The sequence below is a fragment of the Mus caroli genome, unplaced genomic scaffold (assembly GCF_978045245.1).
Source record: "Mus caroli unplaced genomic scaffold, Mus_caroli_1 scaffold_1, whole genome shotgun sequence".
In the NCBI taxonomy this organism is placed as follows: domain Eukaryota; kingdom Metazoa; phylum Chordata; class Mammalia; order Rodentia; family Muridae; genus Mus; species Mus caroli.
In genome coordinates this window covers 128990866-129010183 of record NW_028227256.1, presented here as the reverse complement: position 1 = coordinate 129010183, position 19318 = coordinate 128990866, and the positions used below count along the sequence as shown (strand labels likewise).

The 19318-nt window shown below is 43.1% G+C and overlaps 1 protein-coding gene across 4 annotated transcripts in view; it reads right to left on the bottom strand.

Moving 5' to 3' along the window:
* The window catches only part of Dstyk (dual serine/threonine and tyrosine protein kinase), a 50382-nt gene that overhangs the window by 11593 nt on the left and 19471 nt on the right, over positions 1–19318 (bottom strand). For all 4 annotated transcript variants that reach the window (XM_029476596.2, XM_021162901.3, XM_029476598.2 and 1 more), the window contains 3 exons: positions 5120–5783; positions 1785–2017; positions 945–1028 (listed from right to left, as the gene is read on the bottom strand). In XM_029476596.2, the coding sequence (XP_029332456.1) occupies positions 945–1028; positions 1785–2017; positions 5120–5783 (981 nt within the window). The remainder of the gene's footprint in view (positions 1–944; positions 1029–1784; positions 2018–5119; positions 5784–19318) is intronic.

Here is a 19318-nt window from a genome sequence, read left to right as displayed (position 1 = left end):
CAACCTCAACTGGAACACTGCCTACCTGAAACCCAGAGTTCAGCCAGAGGTAGGCTCCAAAGAACAGCAAGCCTGACTAAATGCTCGCAGCCCTCAGCGTATTCTGTTCAGGGACAGGGACAGGACAGGACCCACACTCTTGGCCCCTAACAGCAATGTGTAGTTTTTTGTGTGTTTGCTTTTTTGTTTCAGACAGGATCTCTCTCTACATAGCCCTGGCTGTCCTGGAACTTTCTATGTAGACCAGGCTGGCCTTGAATTCACAGAGATCTGCCTGCCACTGCCTCTTCAATGGTGGGATTAAAGGCTGCACCACCATCATCGACTCTGTCTGGATTTTTGTTGTTTGTTTACTTGTTCGTTCTTGTGGTACTGGGGAATCAAACCTGTGGTGTTGCATATGTGAGGCAAACCATCTGTCACCAAGCTACATCCCCAGCCCCAACAATACCTAGTTTTTGTTTTGTTTTGTTTTGTTTTTTTGGTTTTGTTTTGTTTTGTTTTTTCGAGACAGGGTTTCTCTGTGTAGCCCTGGCTGTCCTGGAACTCACTTTGCAGACCAGGCTGGCCTCGAACTCAGAAATCTGTCTGCCTCTGCCTCCCAAGTGCCAGGATTAAAGGCGTGCACCACCACGCCCAACTAATACCTAGTTTTGAGGAAACATTTAGGCTGAATAAAAGACAGATGAAGAAACCTAATGATGTAGAATTTTGTGGCTTCATCAAGTGTTACATAAATGTACAGCTTTTTAAAGCGTTAAAGGAACATTGGTAGTAATTAAGTAAGACTAGGTGTATAACAGAATTCTCTCAGAGAGACAAATCAGAATAATGGCCACCCTACTTTAACAGCATCTTTGAAGAGTCTGTTCTATTGGAGAGTCTACTCCAATATGTAACTGAGCCAACCATGGACTGATAGGACTCCTCTGGGGAACACTCACCTGCTTGATTTGTTCCCAAAGCATCCGTGTAACTGAGGACCCCGAGTGGAAAGTGACTTCAACATGGTAAGCGGCATTTAAGATCTGGAAGAGAACACATGAAGGAGCACATGCAGACAGCCATCTCTGGACAACTTCAAGAACAAGTCCACGTTGGGTGTGGCAGTGTACATCTTTAATCACTGCAGGCTAAGGCCAGCCTGTTCTATATAGCAAGTTCCCAGCCAGCCAGCCAGATCCATAGAGTGAAATCTTGTCTCAAAAAACAAAAAACGAAGAACCACAATCTAGCCAGACACAGCACATGTCAGTAATTCCATCACTTCAGAGGTGGAAGCAGGAGAATTAGTTCAAGTCCAGCCCTAAACAAAACAACAGCAAGTTCAAGGCTAGCCCAGTCTTGGCTACCATGTGCCCCACTCCTTCCTTCTGCCTGCCCAAACAAAGAATTACAAAGCAGTCCAAATATTCCCAAACGTATTCCATATTTATTTTATATATGTGTTTATGATTGATATATATGTATATAAATGCATGTGCATGCGCGCGTGCACACACACACACACATATATATATATATCACACAAAATCAACCCAAATTCATCGCCCCCATTTTGTGACTACATATGTTCTTTTACTTTCTATTCCTTTTTATCATCTGTGAGTTTACAGCTCATTAGCACGTCCCCCAGGCAATAGCCATGTAGTAGGAAAACAAAATGAAGTTTTAACTAGACTGTCTCAAAGGGAAATCCTTGGCTACTTTGAGGTTGGGCTTGTCTGTGAATTGTCCCAGATATTACCTGTGATACAGTGTCTTAGCAACCATTCTTTTCACACCTGTTTGAGATAGTTGCTGGTAATATGAACTGAGACATCCTGTGATTTTTCAAGGCTCTGCAGACACCGCTCCAGGGTTCCAACAAAGCTTTCCCGCAGGTAGTCCACTGAGCTGATCAGCTTGTTGGCCACGGCCTGATTGAGCCTGGAGATGATGAGCTCCTGGATCTGGCGGATGCAGGATTTGATCTCCCTGGTCCCGATTGTTTCTCCATTCTCAGGGACAATGACATCTACAGAGGCAGAGACTATGCTAGTTAGCTGTGAAAGAATGGGGCAGACATGCTAAATAAGGGCACCTCCCAAGTTATCACCAGCCACCTCCTGTGATGGTGGCTATGAAAAGATATGGTTGGCTGTCAAATTCTGAATCTTAGGATGACCAAGGGCCAGGCAATGTTCAGCTACTTAAGTTAAATAAGATCCTGAAAATGAGCAATTATATCTAAAACAAGTCTGTTGCTCTTTTTATCTTCTTAGGTCAGTTACAGGAGGAGGGAGAACACCATTCCCTTAATGGGAACTATTCGAAAGGCACAATAGCAAGCATTATATAGTAGTGTAACACCATCTTTACAATACCTTTATAGGTGGATATTAATGGATCTAGTCTATACCTCAGGAAACCTCCTTGGGGATAAGACAAAGTGGGCACTGGGAGAGAAGATGTGCAGTCAGGAAGCAATACAGCAAGCTACAAACCTCACTAGTTCTAAATTTGGGATCTTCATTAAATTTCACACTGCTGGCATATTAAGCCAACCAACAATTATAACTTATGTACACCCTCTGAATAGCTATGCCTCTGGAAACTCTTTTTCTAGAACTCTGACGTAAAAAATCTCAGACCAGTTCAGTCATTTGTAACAACAATAGGCTGAAAGGGATGCAAGGTGTATCCATTAGGAGACATATTTAAATGGACATTTGCAAATATATATATGATTTTACCTTCTGGGGGGATGCAGCTCAGTGGTAGGGTGCTTGCCTAGCATGCATAAGCCCTAAGCTCAATAAAAAATAAAAATAAAAAGTTTTGACATGTAACTCCCTACATAGCCCAGGCTGACCTCAAACTTACGATTCTTCTGCCTCTGTCTCCTGAGAGCTGGGAATACAGGCATATGCCACCACACCTAGATTAAAGCATAGATATTTCTAAAGTATGTTACCCAGCATACATGCATGACCTTTATTTACAAAGACAAATGGTAATAGAAATATGGTTCTACCAGATTATGTGCGAGCTCTCTTTTAAATCAATTATTGCTTCAAAGGTACCCCCAAAGGACTCAGAACAAGACAAGAATCAGATATTAAGTTGCACCTATTATGTAGCTATCTAAGTGTGTAGATCCACAAACCTGCAGTGCAGGCAGCAGTCAGACATTTGATCTGCTTGCTCCAGTTACTCCATTATCTATTTAAGCCAAACATTGCATCAAAGGCACTAAACTTGGTATGCCTACCAACATTACACTGTCTACCTGAGCCTGCCTGTCATCATTCGGGTAAGATGCCAGCACAGATGCTCAGGGTGCTCAGTGACATGTTAGTTAGAGGACTTCCTAGAACTTCCTAGTAATGAGCTTTCCTCAGCCACTAAAGATCTGTTTTCATTCATTTTTACTAAGACAGGAGAGAAGAGAGGGAAGGAGGAGGAGAGAGGGAGACAGAGGAGAGTCTTTGGGGTTTTTGCTGCAGAATATAAAATGATGAACAACTCCAGGTTCATATTCTCCAACTCTGGCATTTCAGAACACGACACTAAAAGAAAGTGAGAGATGAACTGGTTATACTAGTTATAGGAACAAGACGCCAATAAAGATGAAGTCGAGACTGAAAAGAAACAAGTCAGGTAGATTGATTAGATCAAAATACTTTAGACAGACTAGAGAAGTCAGACTAGAGCCAGGAGTGGTTTGAATGCTTATATCCCAACACTCAAAGAGGATGAGACAAGCAAACTGTAAGTTCAAAGGCAGTCTGGGTTAGACAATGAAATCCTGTCTCAAGAAATGTATAGAAAACAAAAGCATGAGTAAATATAAAATTGCAGAGGACTCATGGGTTCTTGGCAACTAGTTAAACAAGAAAATTCAAGAGAGAAGACAATAAAGGATGTGCTGAGGCACAGTAACTAAGAACAGAGGTTCTCAACCTTCCTAATGCTATGACCCTTAAATACAGTTTCTCATGTTGTGGTGACCCTCAACCATTAATTTATTTTATTGCTACTTCATATCTGTAATTTTCCTACTTTTATGAATTGCAATGTAAGTATCTGTTATTTCTGATTGTCTTAGGTCACACAAAAGGGTTGTGACCCACATGTTGAGAACAGCTGGTTTAAGCAGTAAATACTGAACTATAAAATATGGGCTCAAGGGTTGGGTGTGGTGGCACATTCCTTTAATCCCAGTACTTAGGAAGCCAAGGCAGGTTGATCTTTCTGAGTTTGAGACCAGCCTGGTCTACATAGTGTATCTACTAATTCTTGAGTGTGTGTGTGTGACACACATATGTATATAATATGTGTATTATATATATTTTCATATATGCACTCAAGAATTAGACTATCTCAGTTCATATCCTGCCTCTACTCCTTACTAGCTGTGGGACCTTGGGTAAACCGCTTGTCCTTTGAAGCCTTTCACTCCTCATCTAAACAATAAAAATAAGCGACTCCGTGTAGTGAAACACAGCACTGACAAAGTCTAAAGTGGTCTGCCATGGTTTTGAGCACCCCGAGATGATGTGGACATGTGTTCGTGATTAAAAGTCTGAAGTGTCATTTTAGTTACTGTAAGGTAGACCTCGTGCATGGAGATTCAAACAGTCGTTAGCATAAAAGCCAGCAGCATCGAAACTTCAGACACCAAAAGCCCTGACTAATGGCATTCCCCGGTTGTGTTAGTAGTCATTTGTGAAGAATGGGACTGCCAGGAAAGCTAATCATGCTTTGGGACATTTTCCTGCAGGAACAGCCTGAAGATAAAAATAAGACCATGGGACAAAAAAGCAACACAGTGAGGCACCCTGGTCTGTGCTGACAAAGCCAAGGTAAAAAAGTACAAAGCTCTTCTCAGGAATGCAGGGATACAGGCAGGCAGTAGAGAGTGGACAGCTATAGGATAAATTTACCAAAAGCTAAGCTAATGGCCCGGGAAGGAAGGAAAGTGAATCTTAAGATCTATGAAAGTGAAAGAGGCCATCTCATCTAAGTGACTAAAGGTGCCCTCCTGCTGGACCTGAAGAATCAGTGCATTCAACTTCTAGCCCGAAGAACAGAGAGTCCTGGAGTCCCAGCACTCCAGAGGCTCGCTAGCACCTACCTTTAAACTCCATGTTGGCAGCGTCATCCAGAAGTTCCTCTTTCATGGTGTTAAGTGTCTCAACAATCATATCCTTCATTTCCTCTTGCTTTCGGTTGGCAATATTCATCAACGATTCATACAATTCATTCTCCTTTTTTCTAGTATATTCTAGGCGTTTGGGAGTAATCTGCAGGTCCCGCTGCATGTCAAAAGCCTGGTTAATAAAGATGTCAAGGCAGTGGCTGTGCACCACATTCAGGGCCTTGGCTGCATCCACTAGGCGGTTCTGTAGCAGCTGGTGAGAAAATGTACTCAGTTGTTTCAGCTTCTCACTTTGCTCCACCAACATGCTCTGAGCTTTACAGTCCTGGTCAGAGGGCACACAGTTCCTGTGACTGCTGCTCAGATAGCCCAGGTCCACTAGCTGTCCATACAGTGGTGATCTTTCACTCTCTGCTCTCCCGCTGGAAGAGCTGATTATCTCCAGCTTGGGTACTTTGAAAAAGAACATGGGGAAGGAGAAATACTGTCTAACTTCCCGAAGCTCTTGCTCACCCTGCTCAGAGAGCTCATCCTTGTGAAGTGCATAGGTTATCACAGGCAAGAAATCATTTGCCAAGTCACTCAGAACATCTACTGAGGGCCGGTGGCTGGGGCACGGTGCCACCACAATGTCCACTTCCTAGAAGGAGAAGGGGTCAGATCAGCACTTCACGGACAGAACCCATCTTTGCCTTCCTTAAGTCTCACCTACACTGAGACCAAAATACAGATGCATAAAGGAGCAACTGGGCTTTAGTGTACCCCAGTCACTTGTCCCCCTCCTTCCTTGGTTCCTAACACTCACTTCTGTGACATACAAAGGCAAGCATTCATCTAGATATCAAAAAATCAGTAGAAAGGATTATAGTCCCTTCAGCCATTTCAGATGAAAAGAATCCCTGACTGCCTTTGATTCTTGTAAATTTCTATTGACTCCCCTACAAAAAGGAGACAAACAGTGGAAGAAAATGGATTCTTATGGCATCTAGGAGCAGGAGCGTCATCCTATACCTTTCCCCTTGCCTCCATCTCACACCTCCATCCCACCTGCCGGCCTGGCTAACTCCAGCATCCTTTCACTGTTCACATGTAAAGCATGTCATACCCTACAGGCTTTCCTGTTAGAGAATCGCTGGCACTCTCCTTATCTACATCTAACACGGTCATAATTTACTTATTTGAACCCCGTCTTGTTCAGATAGGCATGGTGGTACATGCCTGTAGTATTAGTACTTGGGAGCTAGAGGAGAGAGATCAAAGGTTTAGGACAGCCTGGGATATACATATGAGTTTCAGGCCAACCGTGCTAAAACTTTGAGAGTCCTTATCTCAAAATGGAAAAGGAATAAAGAAGAAAGGAAAGAGAAGCAAAAAAGAAAAAATGATGAGAAGACAGGAAACAGAAGGGGAAAGGAGAGGAAGAAAAGAGATTGTGTTCTATTAGTCCACAAAGCCTTTGAAGGCAGAGCCCATAGTTACTCACTATTAGAATTCCTATGTCTAACACAACTAAGCCCTCAGTAAAATCAGTTGTCAAACAAAGAAAGTCAATCTGCAAATTAAAAGTCAAGATCACCAAATATTTCTATCCTATTCCAAGATTCTGCAGATATTTCAAAGTTAAATTGTGGTAACAGCATTAACAATATGATCACTTAGGGCCTGAGGACATGACTCACCGTGTAAGAGTGCTTATTGTACAAGCATGAGATCTGAAGTCCAGTCCCTAGTGTCTACATAAAAATCCACTAATGGCCACAAGAACCCCCTGAATTGGCGAACTTCAAGTTCAGTGAGCGACCCTGTCTCAAGGCAATAAGGTTAAGAGCTACAGCAAAAGTCCCACGCTGGTGTCTGCTTGTGTGTGAACATGCACGCTCACATGTATGCCACTCCATACGTACACACACAAATATGATCACTTGGTATGGTAGATAATAAGGCTCAACAAACCAGTATTTAGCCTTTATATTTTGGGGAAGGTAGAGGCAAGAGAAAATGAGACAGAATTTTTGCTTTTTGGCCTTGCCCATCTTCCTACCTTCTACATGTATATGTGCTAGCGAGAGCAGTGGCAGCAGGCAGCTGATCCAGGCTAAGAATGAAAGCTGAGCACGGAGATGAACACGTTTAATCCCAGCACTCAGGAAGCAAAGTCAGGCAGATCTCTGTGAACTCAAGGTCAGCCTATCGTACAAAGGAGTTCACAGGCAGAGCTATGTAGAGACCCTGTCTCAAAGAGCAAAAGCAAAACCTTGATGAAGCAGTGAAAAGGGAAGCCTGGCCCTCAGCTGCCTGCCTGAAGTTTGCTCTCACATGAGAGGAAGCAATCACTTGCCTTCCCCGAGCACTTGTGTCTGTGGTAGCATTACTCGCACAGAACTTCATCTTAATGGATACTCCTAAACTTGTAAAAATGTTTGCATAAGGCCCTTTTGAAATAAATCCTCCACAGGTCTTTTTCCTATCCTATGGTTTCTGCTCTTGTTTCTCTCTTCCTTGAAGAGTGGCATATATTTCTATCCAGTGTACAGTTGTTCCTCATCGCTCTGAAACTAAGTCACAGAGGCGTAAGTGGAGACTGGTCAACTGTCACTAGGCACAAAATTCCTGTTGCCTTCGGACATCTACAAACTCAAAACCAACCTTATTGCTGAGTTCCCTTACAGAATTCACCTTACAAAGTTCTAAAAGAATTCATCCAATATCTGCTCAAGTTTAAGTCCTTAACAATTACCAGACTGAACATTTATTTGAAACCTAAGACAAACCTAAGTGTTTCTGCTGTTTTTTGAAGCGGTCTCTCATGTAGCCATCTGCCCTCAGACTGGTTACATGGCTGATGACTGCCTTGAGCTCCTGATCTTCCTTCTGCTACCCAAGTGCTGGGCCACAGTGCCTGGGCTGGGAGCAACCTTCTTCTGTTTCCATTGTACTGTGTGTGTGCTCGTGGGGTCAGAGGAAAACTAATAGGAGTTGTTCGTTTTACCATTGGTCAAGTTGTCAGGCCTGGAGGCACACACATACACTAAGCCATCTTGCCTACCCTTGCAGTATCTGTATCTGACAAGAAATATTTAAAAATGAAATCCTGAGTTTTTCCCTTCTTTGACAGCCTTCTCTAGATAAGAAAAGCCCAGGAAAGTTAGCCTATTTATCTCTCTAGTACCTGTCTTCTAACGACACCAATGAGTTTGAACTATATTTTTGTTTTATTCACCTTTTTCATTCTATACAAAGCACAAAGGCCTCACCTTCTTACCAACAAAGAACTAAATGCTAAATGTTATTTTCAGGGAAGTCACAAGATGTCTTAGTTAGTCACTTGAACTCCAAGAAAGCTAAGAGCCACCTAGCCTCTCTTCACTTGCAATGTGAGCAAACTACATAAATCCATCCACTCCTTACCCAAACCCAGGCCTCCGATGCAGGGAGTGGGCTCCAGTTGGAAACACGCCTGGCTGTCATCTTGTGATCCAGAACAGCCCTTACTACCCTGGCTTACTCACGCTGCAATGAGAGTGTTCACCTCGGGAAGCATTTTCAGAAATGTGAATAGATAAATTTCAAGGTTTAAATTGGAATACACAACTGCATAAATAGCAGTAGCAAAATCATGAGAGAGAGAGAGACAGAGAGAGAGAGAGAGACAGAGACAGAGACAGAGACAGAGAGACAGAGAGAATGAGAATATATACCAGGATGTTTGCATGATGGGGTGAGAGGGCTCTGCAGAGGTTGGTTCCTTCCTCATTATCTTGAGGCAAGACCTCTAGTTTCTGATCCTGTGCTGCATACTCCAGACTAAATGATCTGCTCAATTCCGTCTCTGCCTCCCATCTCACTATGGGAACGCTGGAGTTACAAATGCTTGCTAGCGCATTTGGTTTGTCACATGAGCTCCAGAACTGAATTTAGGCTTGCTTTCACCCACTGAGAAATCTCTCTGGATCATAAGCTAGATATTATGCATAGTGTTTTTGTTTGTTTGGTTGGTTGGTTTGTTTTGTTTTGAAACCACAGCTCCTCTAAGTATATACCTCCCCGCAGCTCTTGAGACAGGGTCTCATGTATCCCAGCTTGGCCTCAAACTTGCTTTGTTGTCAAGGATGCCCTGGAGCTCCTGATCCTCCCACTTCCACCTCCCGAGTGCTACAATACAGGCATGGATTGCCAAGCTTTCCTTCTGCAGTGCGTAAGAGTGAACCCAGGGCTTCCTATGTGATAAGCAAGCACTAGACCAACTGAACTACACTCCAGCCCCTAGATATATTGTAAAAAGATATAAATCAATCAATTTTATTATAGGAAAAAAGCAAAAATTCAAAATCGGAATATTATTTAGAAAATTTTCACTTGAAAGAATTCATAGCTGGTATTATAAGCCTGAGCAAGTACGAGGCCAAACTAGGATACTTGAGACCCTGTCTCAAAACCTGGGGGGAGCCCCGTGCTGGGAGGTCATAGGCTTTAGGAGGAAAACAACTATTGCTGCCTTGGTAACTGGTCTGTTGTGAAACTGCTGGCCTCAGCCTTAGCCAGACAAGCATCTCTCTGTAATGACCAGCAATTAACTAAGTAACTCCTTATTGGTCAAAATGCTGACAATATGTGACTGGGTCCTAAATATGTAGGGATACATTGTGTGAAGGTGTCTGGATAGCTACATGAACCCCCACACACATTAAGGCTCAGGAAACATTGTGGAAAGGGAACAGAAAGACTATACCAGCCAGAGGATGGGGAAGGGGTGCTGAGAAACGCCATCTTCTGGAAAATATATGGCAGTGTGGTCAGGAACTCACTCAAGCCATGTGAGCAGCCCAGGATCAGGCAGCACTAATGGACTAAATGGGTTACAAAGTGGGGCATGAAGTGGGGATGGGGACATGTTAGATGTATAGGAAGAGCGAGAGGGGAGAATTAGGAATAGGTATGATGAAGACACATTGTTTACATTATGAAATTGTCAAAGAATAAGTAAAAGATATATTTCATCAAATTAATTTTTTCAGAATTTTATTTGGTTAAATTTTCTAAAATAAAATTTCAGGTTTTCCTTAAAGGACTACTTTATTCATAACAAAACCATTAGTCAAAACTGCCAAGTCCATATGTAAGACTAACACCGTCCTTTAAGAGAAAAGAAAGAGCCAGGCTGTGGGAGCACGCGCATTTAATCTCAGCACCCAGGTGGGAGGCAGCTGGGTCTCTGTGAGTCTGAGGCCAGCCTGGTCTACAGAGTGAGTTCCAGGATGATGAAGGCTATGTAGAAAAACCCTATCTCAAACAAACAAACAAACAAACAAACAAACAAAAACAAAAAACAAAAAGAGGAGGGAGAGAGGAAGAGAGAGGAAAGAGCACCAAAGAAGAACAGTTAGTGACTTCATTCACTCATAGGTACAACTCATTAGAAGAAAAAAATTTGAGTAAAGGCTTTTTTCTTTTTCTTTTCTTTTCTTTCTTTTTTTTTTTTTTTTAAAGACTATGCCTGTGTCTCAAATGGCAGGGAATATGTTCTGGTTGGAAAACTAGTCTGACACCCACCTTCTTCTGCACAAGACACCTTTTGCTACCCTGACTTATGTGTGCTGGAGAGTGAGCAACTTTAGGGAAGCACTTTCTAGGTTAGTGCACAATACATTTCCTGTGCTCACTCTCGGGGCTTGGCTGGTTTGAATATGCTGGGTCCAGGGAGTGGCACTATTAGAAGGTGTTGCCCTGTTGGAGTAGACGTGGCCTTTTTGGAGTGGGTGTGTCACTGTGGGGTGGGCTTTAAGATCTCCATCCTAGCTACCTGGAAGCCAGTATTCTGCTAGCAGCCTTCAGATGAAGATGTAGAGCTCTCAGCTCCTCCTGCTCCATGCCTGCCTGGACGCTGCCATGCTCCTGCCTTGATGATAATGGACTGAACCGCTGAACCTGTAAGCCAGCCCCAATTAAATGTTGTTCTTATAAGAGTCACCTTGGTCATGGTGTCTGTTCACAGCAGTAAAACTCTAAGATAGCTGGCCTGGAACTTGCTACATATTTGTTTCATTTTAGGGGATGTGTTTTGTTCTGAGGGAGGATTTCCACATATGCTCTATGTAGGCCTTAAACTCACTAGGTGGCACAAAGTAGGCTCAAACTTTTCAATTCTCCTGCCTCAACTTCCTCAGCGCTAAAGGTACTATATGTCTGACTATTTGTAAATATATGTTGTACTAAACAAAATGGACAGAAAACAAAAATAGTGCTCTCTTCTCCGGTCCCCAGTCAGGTCTCAGCTCTCCTACGAGTGTCAGAGGCACACAGAGCTGCAGGCTGCCACTCAAGCATCAATACAACTTAGACTGCAATGTGCTTTGTGATGCTGGAATATGACTAAGGTTAAGGGATGACTCATATTTTATGGGTATAAACAAGAGGGGAAGCCAGTGCTGGCTTCTCAAGGCACAGAGTAGAAAATACTAATACTGAGTTGGATGAACCAGAGCTGTCCTGAGTCCAAAGTCTGAATTCTACTGTCTATTTCTTGAAGGTTACATACCTTCCTAGCACCCAGAGCAGGGCTCATAACTTAGAAGGCACATAATACGTAACTGTGGGATGAATTGACGAAGAAACACATACCTTGCTCAAAATCACATGCCATCATCATAGAAAATCTTCTACCTTTCAGGTCACATCACACACACTTATCTGAAACTGCTGTTTGAAGCAATAAGTAAACATTTTACTCCTTAATCAGGAAAGGAACTCGGAGGACGATGGAACCCCTTAATCCCCACTTCAATCACAATAGGAGAGTTCATTCTACACAAAGTCATGGGTCCTACTAAAGTTTTCTGTTAGCCATCAAATCTGACAAGACTAAGAAAATGAAAAGGGAGGTTGCTTGTTCCTCTCAAGACACCAGAATAACATGCACATAAAGTGGCAAAAGTCAGGCAGCAATCTCTCCATCAGTGACGAAGGCTGACTGCATCCTAAAACCCCTCTTCTTATAGGAAGGGACTCCTGCTCACCGCACACTGCCAGAGCTCAGTCACATAAAGGATGATATCCTGCTTGCCTTTCCTTGTTTGTTCTTGTCACCCTAACACAAGCTAGAGTTATCTATGAGGAGGGAGCCACACTTAAGAAAATGTCTCCTTAAGATGGGGCTGAAGGCAAGCCTGTGAGGCATGTCATAATTAGTGAGTGATGTGAGAGGACCCAGCCCCACTGTGGGTGGTGTCACTCCTGAGCAGGTGGCCTGGGTGCTATAAGACAACAGTCTGAACAAGCCATGGGGAACAAGCCAGTAAGCAGTACTTCTCCATGGTTTCTGCTTCAGCTCCTACCTTCAGGTTCCTGCCTTGAACTCAAGGTCACACTCCATCACAGGGAACTGTAAACTGAAATACACCCTTTCCTCCCCAAGCTACCTTTGGTCATGGTGCTTACCACTGCAACAGAAACCCTAAGATAGGTGATTATTCTGTGACTCAAACAGCAAATGATTGTGTATTAAGGGTGAAGTTGGGAAGTGGCAAGTGTCTTGGTTTTGGAAAGCAACATACACTAACTTAGTAATAATCCCACCTCCCAGAGCTGCTTACTCAGTGTGGCTTGGGGAAGGCCTGAAGAGGTCCACCCTGTCTGGTGTCCTCCGTAGGGCAGATCTTCGAGTTCTCTCCATCACTAAGAGAATCCTACCCATCTTTATCTCCGTTTTCTTCCTTTTCCCTCTCATTGGCACTTGAAAAGTTTTCTTATTTATTACTTTACAGGATTGAGGCTGAATTGACTTCCACTTTCTTAAAACTTAGCTTTATTTATTATGATTTGTGTGATGTGTGTATCAGAGCGTGCAGGTGCCATGTGCCATAGCTTATAGAGGTCAGAGGACAACTTGGGGAACTGGTTCTCTCTGCCCACTGTGGGTTCTGGGAAGCAAACTCAGGTCTTCAGGCTTGCTCAGCTGGCACTGTCCCCACTAAGCCATTTCACCTGCCCTTCACTTCTAAATGTCAATTACACAGTGAAGGAAACACGCTCTGCTCTGGTCACAGTGTAGGCAATAGTATAAGGCAGTGAGTAATGAGACTCTGGCTGGTACAAATATTCTCCATGTGGGGAGCTTCAAGTAAATGGGTTTCTAGGCCATGAGATTCGTCCTAAGAAACTGGGTGGGACTACCCCAGAGCTTTGTCCCAGAAGCACAGAGAATGGATAGAAGCTCATCTCAATAGGAATCTAAAGCTTTATTCTACCACTTACGAGGTTCACAGACAAAGAGAAAACAGATGGAGAAGAAAGTGATCTGACTTAAATTCTTATATGCCTCTGCATTATTTACTTTCTTAAACAACTTTCTCCTTCAAGTTTATTATAAAAGCAAGTCATAATGAATTGTGAAGAATTTTATCTCTAATAAAAACTAGAAGTTGCTGGCACAGGACTTCAGTTTGAAAAAAAAAAAGGAAAAGTCTATATTTGGCTGATTATCAGGGAAGAGGCAAATGACTGAGAAAATAGGAACTCTGTTCTTAAAGTGTGTGTGTGTGTGTGTGTGTGTGTGTGTGTGTGTGTACACATACTTACCTGAGTATGTACATGTGAGTGCAGTACCTGCGGAGGCCAGAGGAGGGTGTCCAATCCCCTGGAGCTGATGTTCCAGGCAGTTATGAGCTGCCCGATGGGAAGTGAATTCAGGTCCAAGGCAAGAATAGTGTGCACTCTTAACCACTGAGCCACCTGTCCAGTCAAGGGACTCTTCTTAGGAACACTGACTTAAACCAGACATAGTGGCACAGGCCTTTATCCCAGCACTGGGAAGAGAGAGGCAGGTGGATCTCTGTGAATCTGAGGGCCGCCTGGTTTACACAGGGCTACACAGAGAACCTTGTCTTGAAAAATAAAAACAAAACAAAAGCCCAAAACCACTAATTTATACATCTAAATGGAGGAAGAGGCTGGTTTATTATGTGCCAAATATTGCTGGGTTCTTCATACAATTTGTCTCATTTTAGTGTCACTCCCAAAAGACAAGGATTACTAGGCCTATTTTACACAGTCACACAGCTAAGTGACAAACCCAGATTGCTACATAGTACCTCAGCCACCTAGCAACAAAGGCTGTTAATCAGTTCCTGATGACCTACTATGTATCAGGAACTGTCGGATTTGATGTGAGGGAAGTTCTGATAGAGTTAAAGAGGGCACCATATGCCATTACTCTGTGCATGCTGGCTGCAAAGTTAAAAAAAAAAAGAAAGAAAGAAAGAAAGAAAGAAAGAAAGAAAGAAAGAAAGAAAGAAGATAGCATCTTCCAAGAATGGCTGACGGATCACTAAAGAATCACAGAGAAAATCTTTTCAAGAAGCTTAACAATCAAGTTTCTGCCCACTGACAATCCTTTCCGTCTCTTGAGGCCGACTAGAGGAAGATTCCCTTCCTACACCAGCTGTTCCTCAGAGGGAGACATAACAGGTTCTGAAGGAAAAAGGAAAAAGTCAGTCTGTTGCAGGATAGTGGTAGCAAAGGGAGACGATGAAAGAGGACGATTATGACTTCAAACTGTCAGATAACCCCCAAGAGCTAACTTGGAAGGCCAAAGGCAAATGAATAGTAAACTCAGAAAAGACAGCTTCAGTAGCAAGTGTTCTTGTAAGAGATAGCAAGGCCACTATCGTACCAATAAAACTTTATGATCCCCCTTCTTTTCTTTCTCTCTCAATAGCTACAGATATCCTGAAACTCATCTGTAGACTAGGCTGGCTTCAAGCTCACAAAGACCCACCTGCCTCTGCCTCCCAAATGTTGGGATTAGTGAGTATGCCACCACACCTGGCCCAAGATTATTTTCTTGAGGCAGGATTTCATATACCCCAGGTGGCCCCAAACTCTCTGTACCGCCAAAGACAGCCCTATATGTCTGAGCTTACTGCCTCTACCTTCTGAGTGCTAGGATTACAGATAGGCCTTATTTATGCTGTGTTGGGGTAGAATCCAGGACTTTGCACATACTAGACAAGTGTTTTACTGTCTTAGTTAGGCTTACTATTGCTGTGATAAAACACCATGACCAAAAGCAAGCTGAGGAGGAAAGGGTTTATTTGGATGACACTTCCATATCACTGTTCATCATCAAAGGAAGTCAGAAAAAGAACTCAAACAGGGCAGGAACCTGGAGGCAGGAGCTGATGCAGAGGTCATGAAAGGGTGCTGCTTACTGGCTTGTTCAGCCTGCTTTCCTATAGAACCCAGGACCACCAGCCCAAGAGTGGTACCACCCACAATAGGTTGGGCCCTCCCCCACTGATCACTAAGAAAACGCCCACAGGCTTACCTAGAGCGGATCTCATGGAGGCATTTCCTCAATTGAGGCTCCCTCCTCTCAGATGACTCTAGCTTGTGTCAAGTTGACAAAAACTTGCTAGGCCATCTACTAAACTACATACATCCTAGCTCCTGGATAAGGATTTTAAAAACCAAAAATCTTTCTGGAGGTTTACTAATAGGATTCATGCTTGATATACACAAGGCATTGGGTTCAATCCCCAGTAACCACCCCCACCCCAAAATTCTCCTTCAAACTACTCATCTTTTTTTTTTTTGGGGGGGGGGGTTTCGAGACAGGGTTTCTCTGTGTAGCCCTGGCTGTCCTGGAGCTCACTTTGTAGAGCAGGCTGGCTTCCAACTCAGAAATCCGCCTGCCTCTGCCTCCCGAGTGCTGGGATTAAAGGCGTGCGCCACCACGCCCAGCTGCTACTCATCTTCTTACTATGTGCATCAGCCTATAATGGGTGTTCCTGGTTTTCTTGGCACACAGTGTAAGCAGAATGGCTGCAATTCACTATATACATGGTATGTACTGGGGGAAGCTAAGAATGTTCAGCAAAGAGCACAAGCTTACTGTCTCCAAGGTATTTATGATTTAATGTTGGTCTGAACACCCTATATCCTACCTGACACATCATTTCAGTTTCTCCTTTACTGACCCATAAAATATTTTTCTTCAATTATCTAAAATATCACTCTTTACTTCTCTACTTTGAATAGTCTAACTACCCTCATTTCCTTCCTCTTAGAATAACCATCTGGACCGAATTCCATGCACTCCTTCCTCCCAACAGCATCTTGCCACAGACTTCTATTCTACTTCTTACTCCTAAAGCTTGTCTTTTAATCTAGCTTCTACAGTCGGCAGACAAAGCCGAATTTAAGTAAAGGCACTGGGCTGGCTGTCCTGGGTCCTATAAGAAAGCAGGCTGAGTAAGCCACGAGGAACAAGCCCAGAAGAAGCACTCTCCAATGGCCTCTGCATCAGCTCCTGCTTCCAGGTTCCTGCCCTGTTTTTGAGTTCCGGTCCTGATTTTCTTCAAAGATGAACGTCAAATATAGAAGGATAAACCAAATAACCCTTCCTTCCCCAACTTGCTTTTTGGTCATGGTGTTTCATCACAATAGAAACCCTAATTAAGAAAGTTAACATACAATATTTGTTTTATTAGGCACAAGAATAAATGCCAATAACTAGCTAGAACTTGAGAGAAGCTAGTCTAGCAAAAATCTAAAGAAAGTTCAGAGTTAAATTTTTGTATAAAAATTTTTCTTTCTTTTTTTTTTTTTAAGATTTATTTATTTATTATGTGTAAGTTCACTGTAGCTGTCCTCAGACACTCCAGAAGAAGGTATCAGATTTCGTTACGGATGGTTGTGAGCCACCATGTGGTTGCTGGGATTTGAACTCGGGACCTTCGGAAGAGCAGTCGGCACTCTTAACCACTGAGCCATCTTGCCAGCCCTTTTTTGTTCTCTTATGATGCTTTGTGGTAACTGGATTTTGAGAGCATTAACTGCTAAAATATAATAAAAAATAGTATATGTATTAAAAACAGGTTATTCCCACTGACAATTGAGGCTTATAAAGAGAAGGTTTTATCTCTATAACTGGTTAGTTACAAATATTTGCAAAGTAAGTAAGACCTTGTCTGGAAGTATTATTCTTCCTCGGTTCCCTCAAATATCTCACTGGACATCATGACGAGCCAACAACCTTGCTACTGGCAGGCAGGCTACCTACCTGGTGACAAGGACCTTTCCCAAAGGCCCAGAAACCTTTGGTGGGATAGACAAGCTACTGATAAGGCCAGAACAACACAGCTATCTGTGGTGGCGCATATCTAGAATCTCAAGAGTGGGAGGCTGAGGCAGAAGAATTCTGAGTTTGAGGCCAGCTTGTGCAAAATAATTAACAAGAACTGATGATGATGATGGAGGAGGAGGACAAGGAGGAGAGGAAGAGAGAGGGGAGGAGGAGAAGAAAGAGGAAGAACAACTTAAGAGCAACTGAAATTATGTAACGGCCACAATAAAGGAAGCACTGCAGAGGCTTTGGGAATCCTCCTAGGCTGAGCGAATTGAATCTTTACAAAAGAAACACACACACGCGCGCGTTCACACGCCCCACTACCATCAGATTGTACAAGCAGACAACCATTCCATTAGCCCTGTAAGAAGAAATTTTAAAAGGAGGTGGGTAGATGCAGATGTCAGAAAGTAGGTGGGGGTAGGGAAGGGAAAGTACTTTTGCATATAAAATACTTTGTATGAGGAATTATGAAATGTGCTGCCAACTGGAAAAAATGCCACATTTAAACACTAGGTAAGATCTCAAATACTAATGGCTTAACAATGTTCCTCTTATTGAAATGCAAACCATGAGTCTCAGGGGACCCAGAACTACCAAGCTGGCAATCCCATGCAGTGTGAGTTGAAACTGGCCTATTATGGAATATGCTAAAGCGGTAGGGTTAGGAGGACTTTAACATCTCAGAAGAATGGCCATTGTCGGCTTTGATAGTTTGGCAGCTCAAAGGGACATCTATTTCCCCTAATTCAATGTTGGCTTCCTTTAGCTAAATGTTTCCTTTCTTTGCTACCCCCTCTCCAACTCAAATAGAAGCATGAACTCACTGACCCTAAATATAACTGGAGCTGAACAAAATACTTTTTTCATGGGCATACACACTCTTTAGGTAGCTGTGCCCTGCTCCAAGAATTAAGCAAGCATCTCTGATTATTCAACAGATGAAAGCCTGTGGTAAAAGAGCAGTGGCCAAATCCACAGAGGCCACACCCCCTCCCCCCACCTGGCACCCGACAGCCTTAGCATCATAGGAAGCTAAACTTAGAATCCCTGGAGTCTGCTCCCAGCTCCACATCAAAACCACTGGAGAAGAAAGCAAGTCTGGAGAAATTGCTTAAGGGAAGCAAGCTTCAGCCACAGGAGAGAACACGCGAAATCAGAGTTCTCAGGATGAGAACTTTCATTTTAACCACACCAAGAAAAGGCTGCTCTGGTATTGTAATCCTAGTATCATCCTCAATAATGATCTTGTGTGTGTGTGTGTGTGTGTGTGTGTGTGTGTGTGTGTTTCAGATCTATCAGCAGCAAGCCCTGGGAGCTCACAGTAGTAAAATATGTGCTCACATATATACTCATGGAACAACTTGCACTTTCCTTGTAGTGACTTTGTTATATCAATTCAATTCATGGAAGAAAAGTAAATTAACATTAGAAACCAAAATCAAGGGTCTGTGGAGACAGCTCAGTAGGTAAGAGTACTTGCTGTGAAAACCACAAGACCTGAGTTCAAATCCCTAGTATTCCTGTAAAGCCAGTCATGGTGAGGAGGGCTTGTAACCCCAGTGTTGGGAGGCAGAGACATGTGCATCCCAGGGGCTTGCTGGCTGGCCAGCCTAGCTGCAACAGTAACCTTCAGGTACAATGAGACCCAGTCTCTAAAACTAAGGAAGAGGAACTGGAATGATGGCCCGGCAAGTAAGTACACTGGTAACTCTTCCAGAAGACCCAGGCTTGAGTCCCAGCACCACATAGCAGCTAACAACCCTACAGAACTCCACTTCCATGGGATCCAAGCTTTCTTCTGGCCTCTACAGGCACTGCACACATGTGAAGTACAAACATACATACAGGCAAAACATTAATACACGTAAAATAAAAATAGATCTCTGAAAAAATAAGGTGGAAAGTAACTGAGGAAGGCACCTGACATACTGCTCTGGATAAACACCCCAAGATAGATAGATAGATAGATAGATAGATAGATAGATGATAGGTAAGATAGACATACATACACACATATACATACATACACAGATAGAAATAGAACTCTA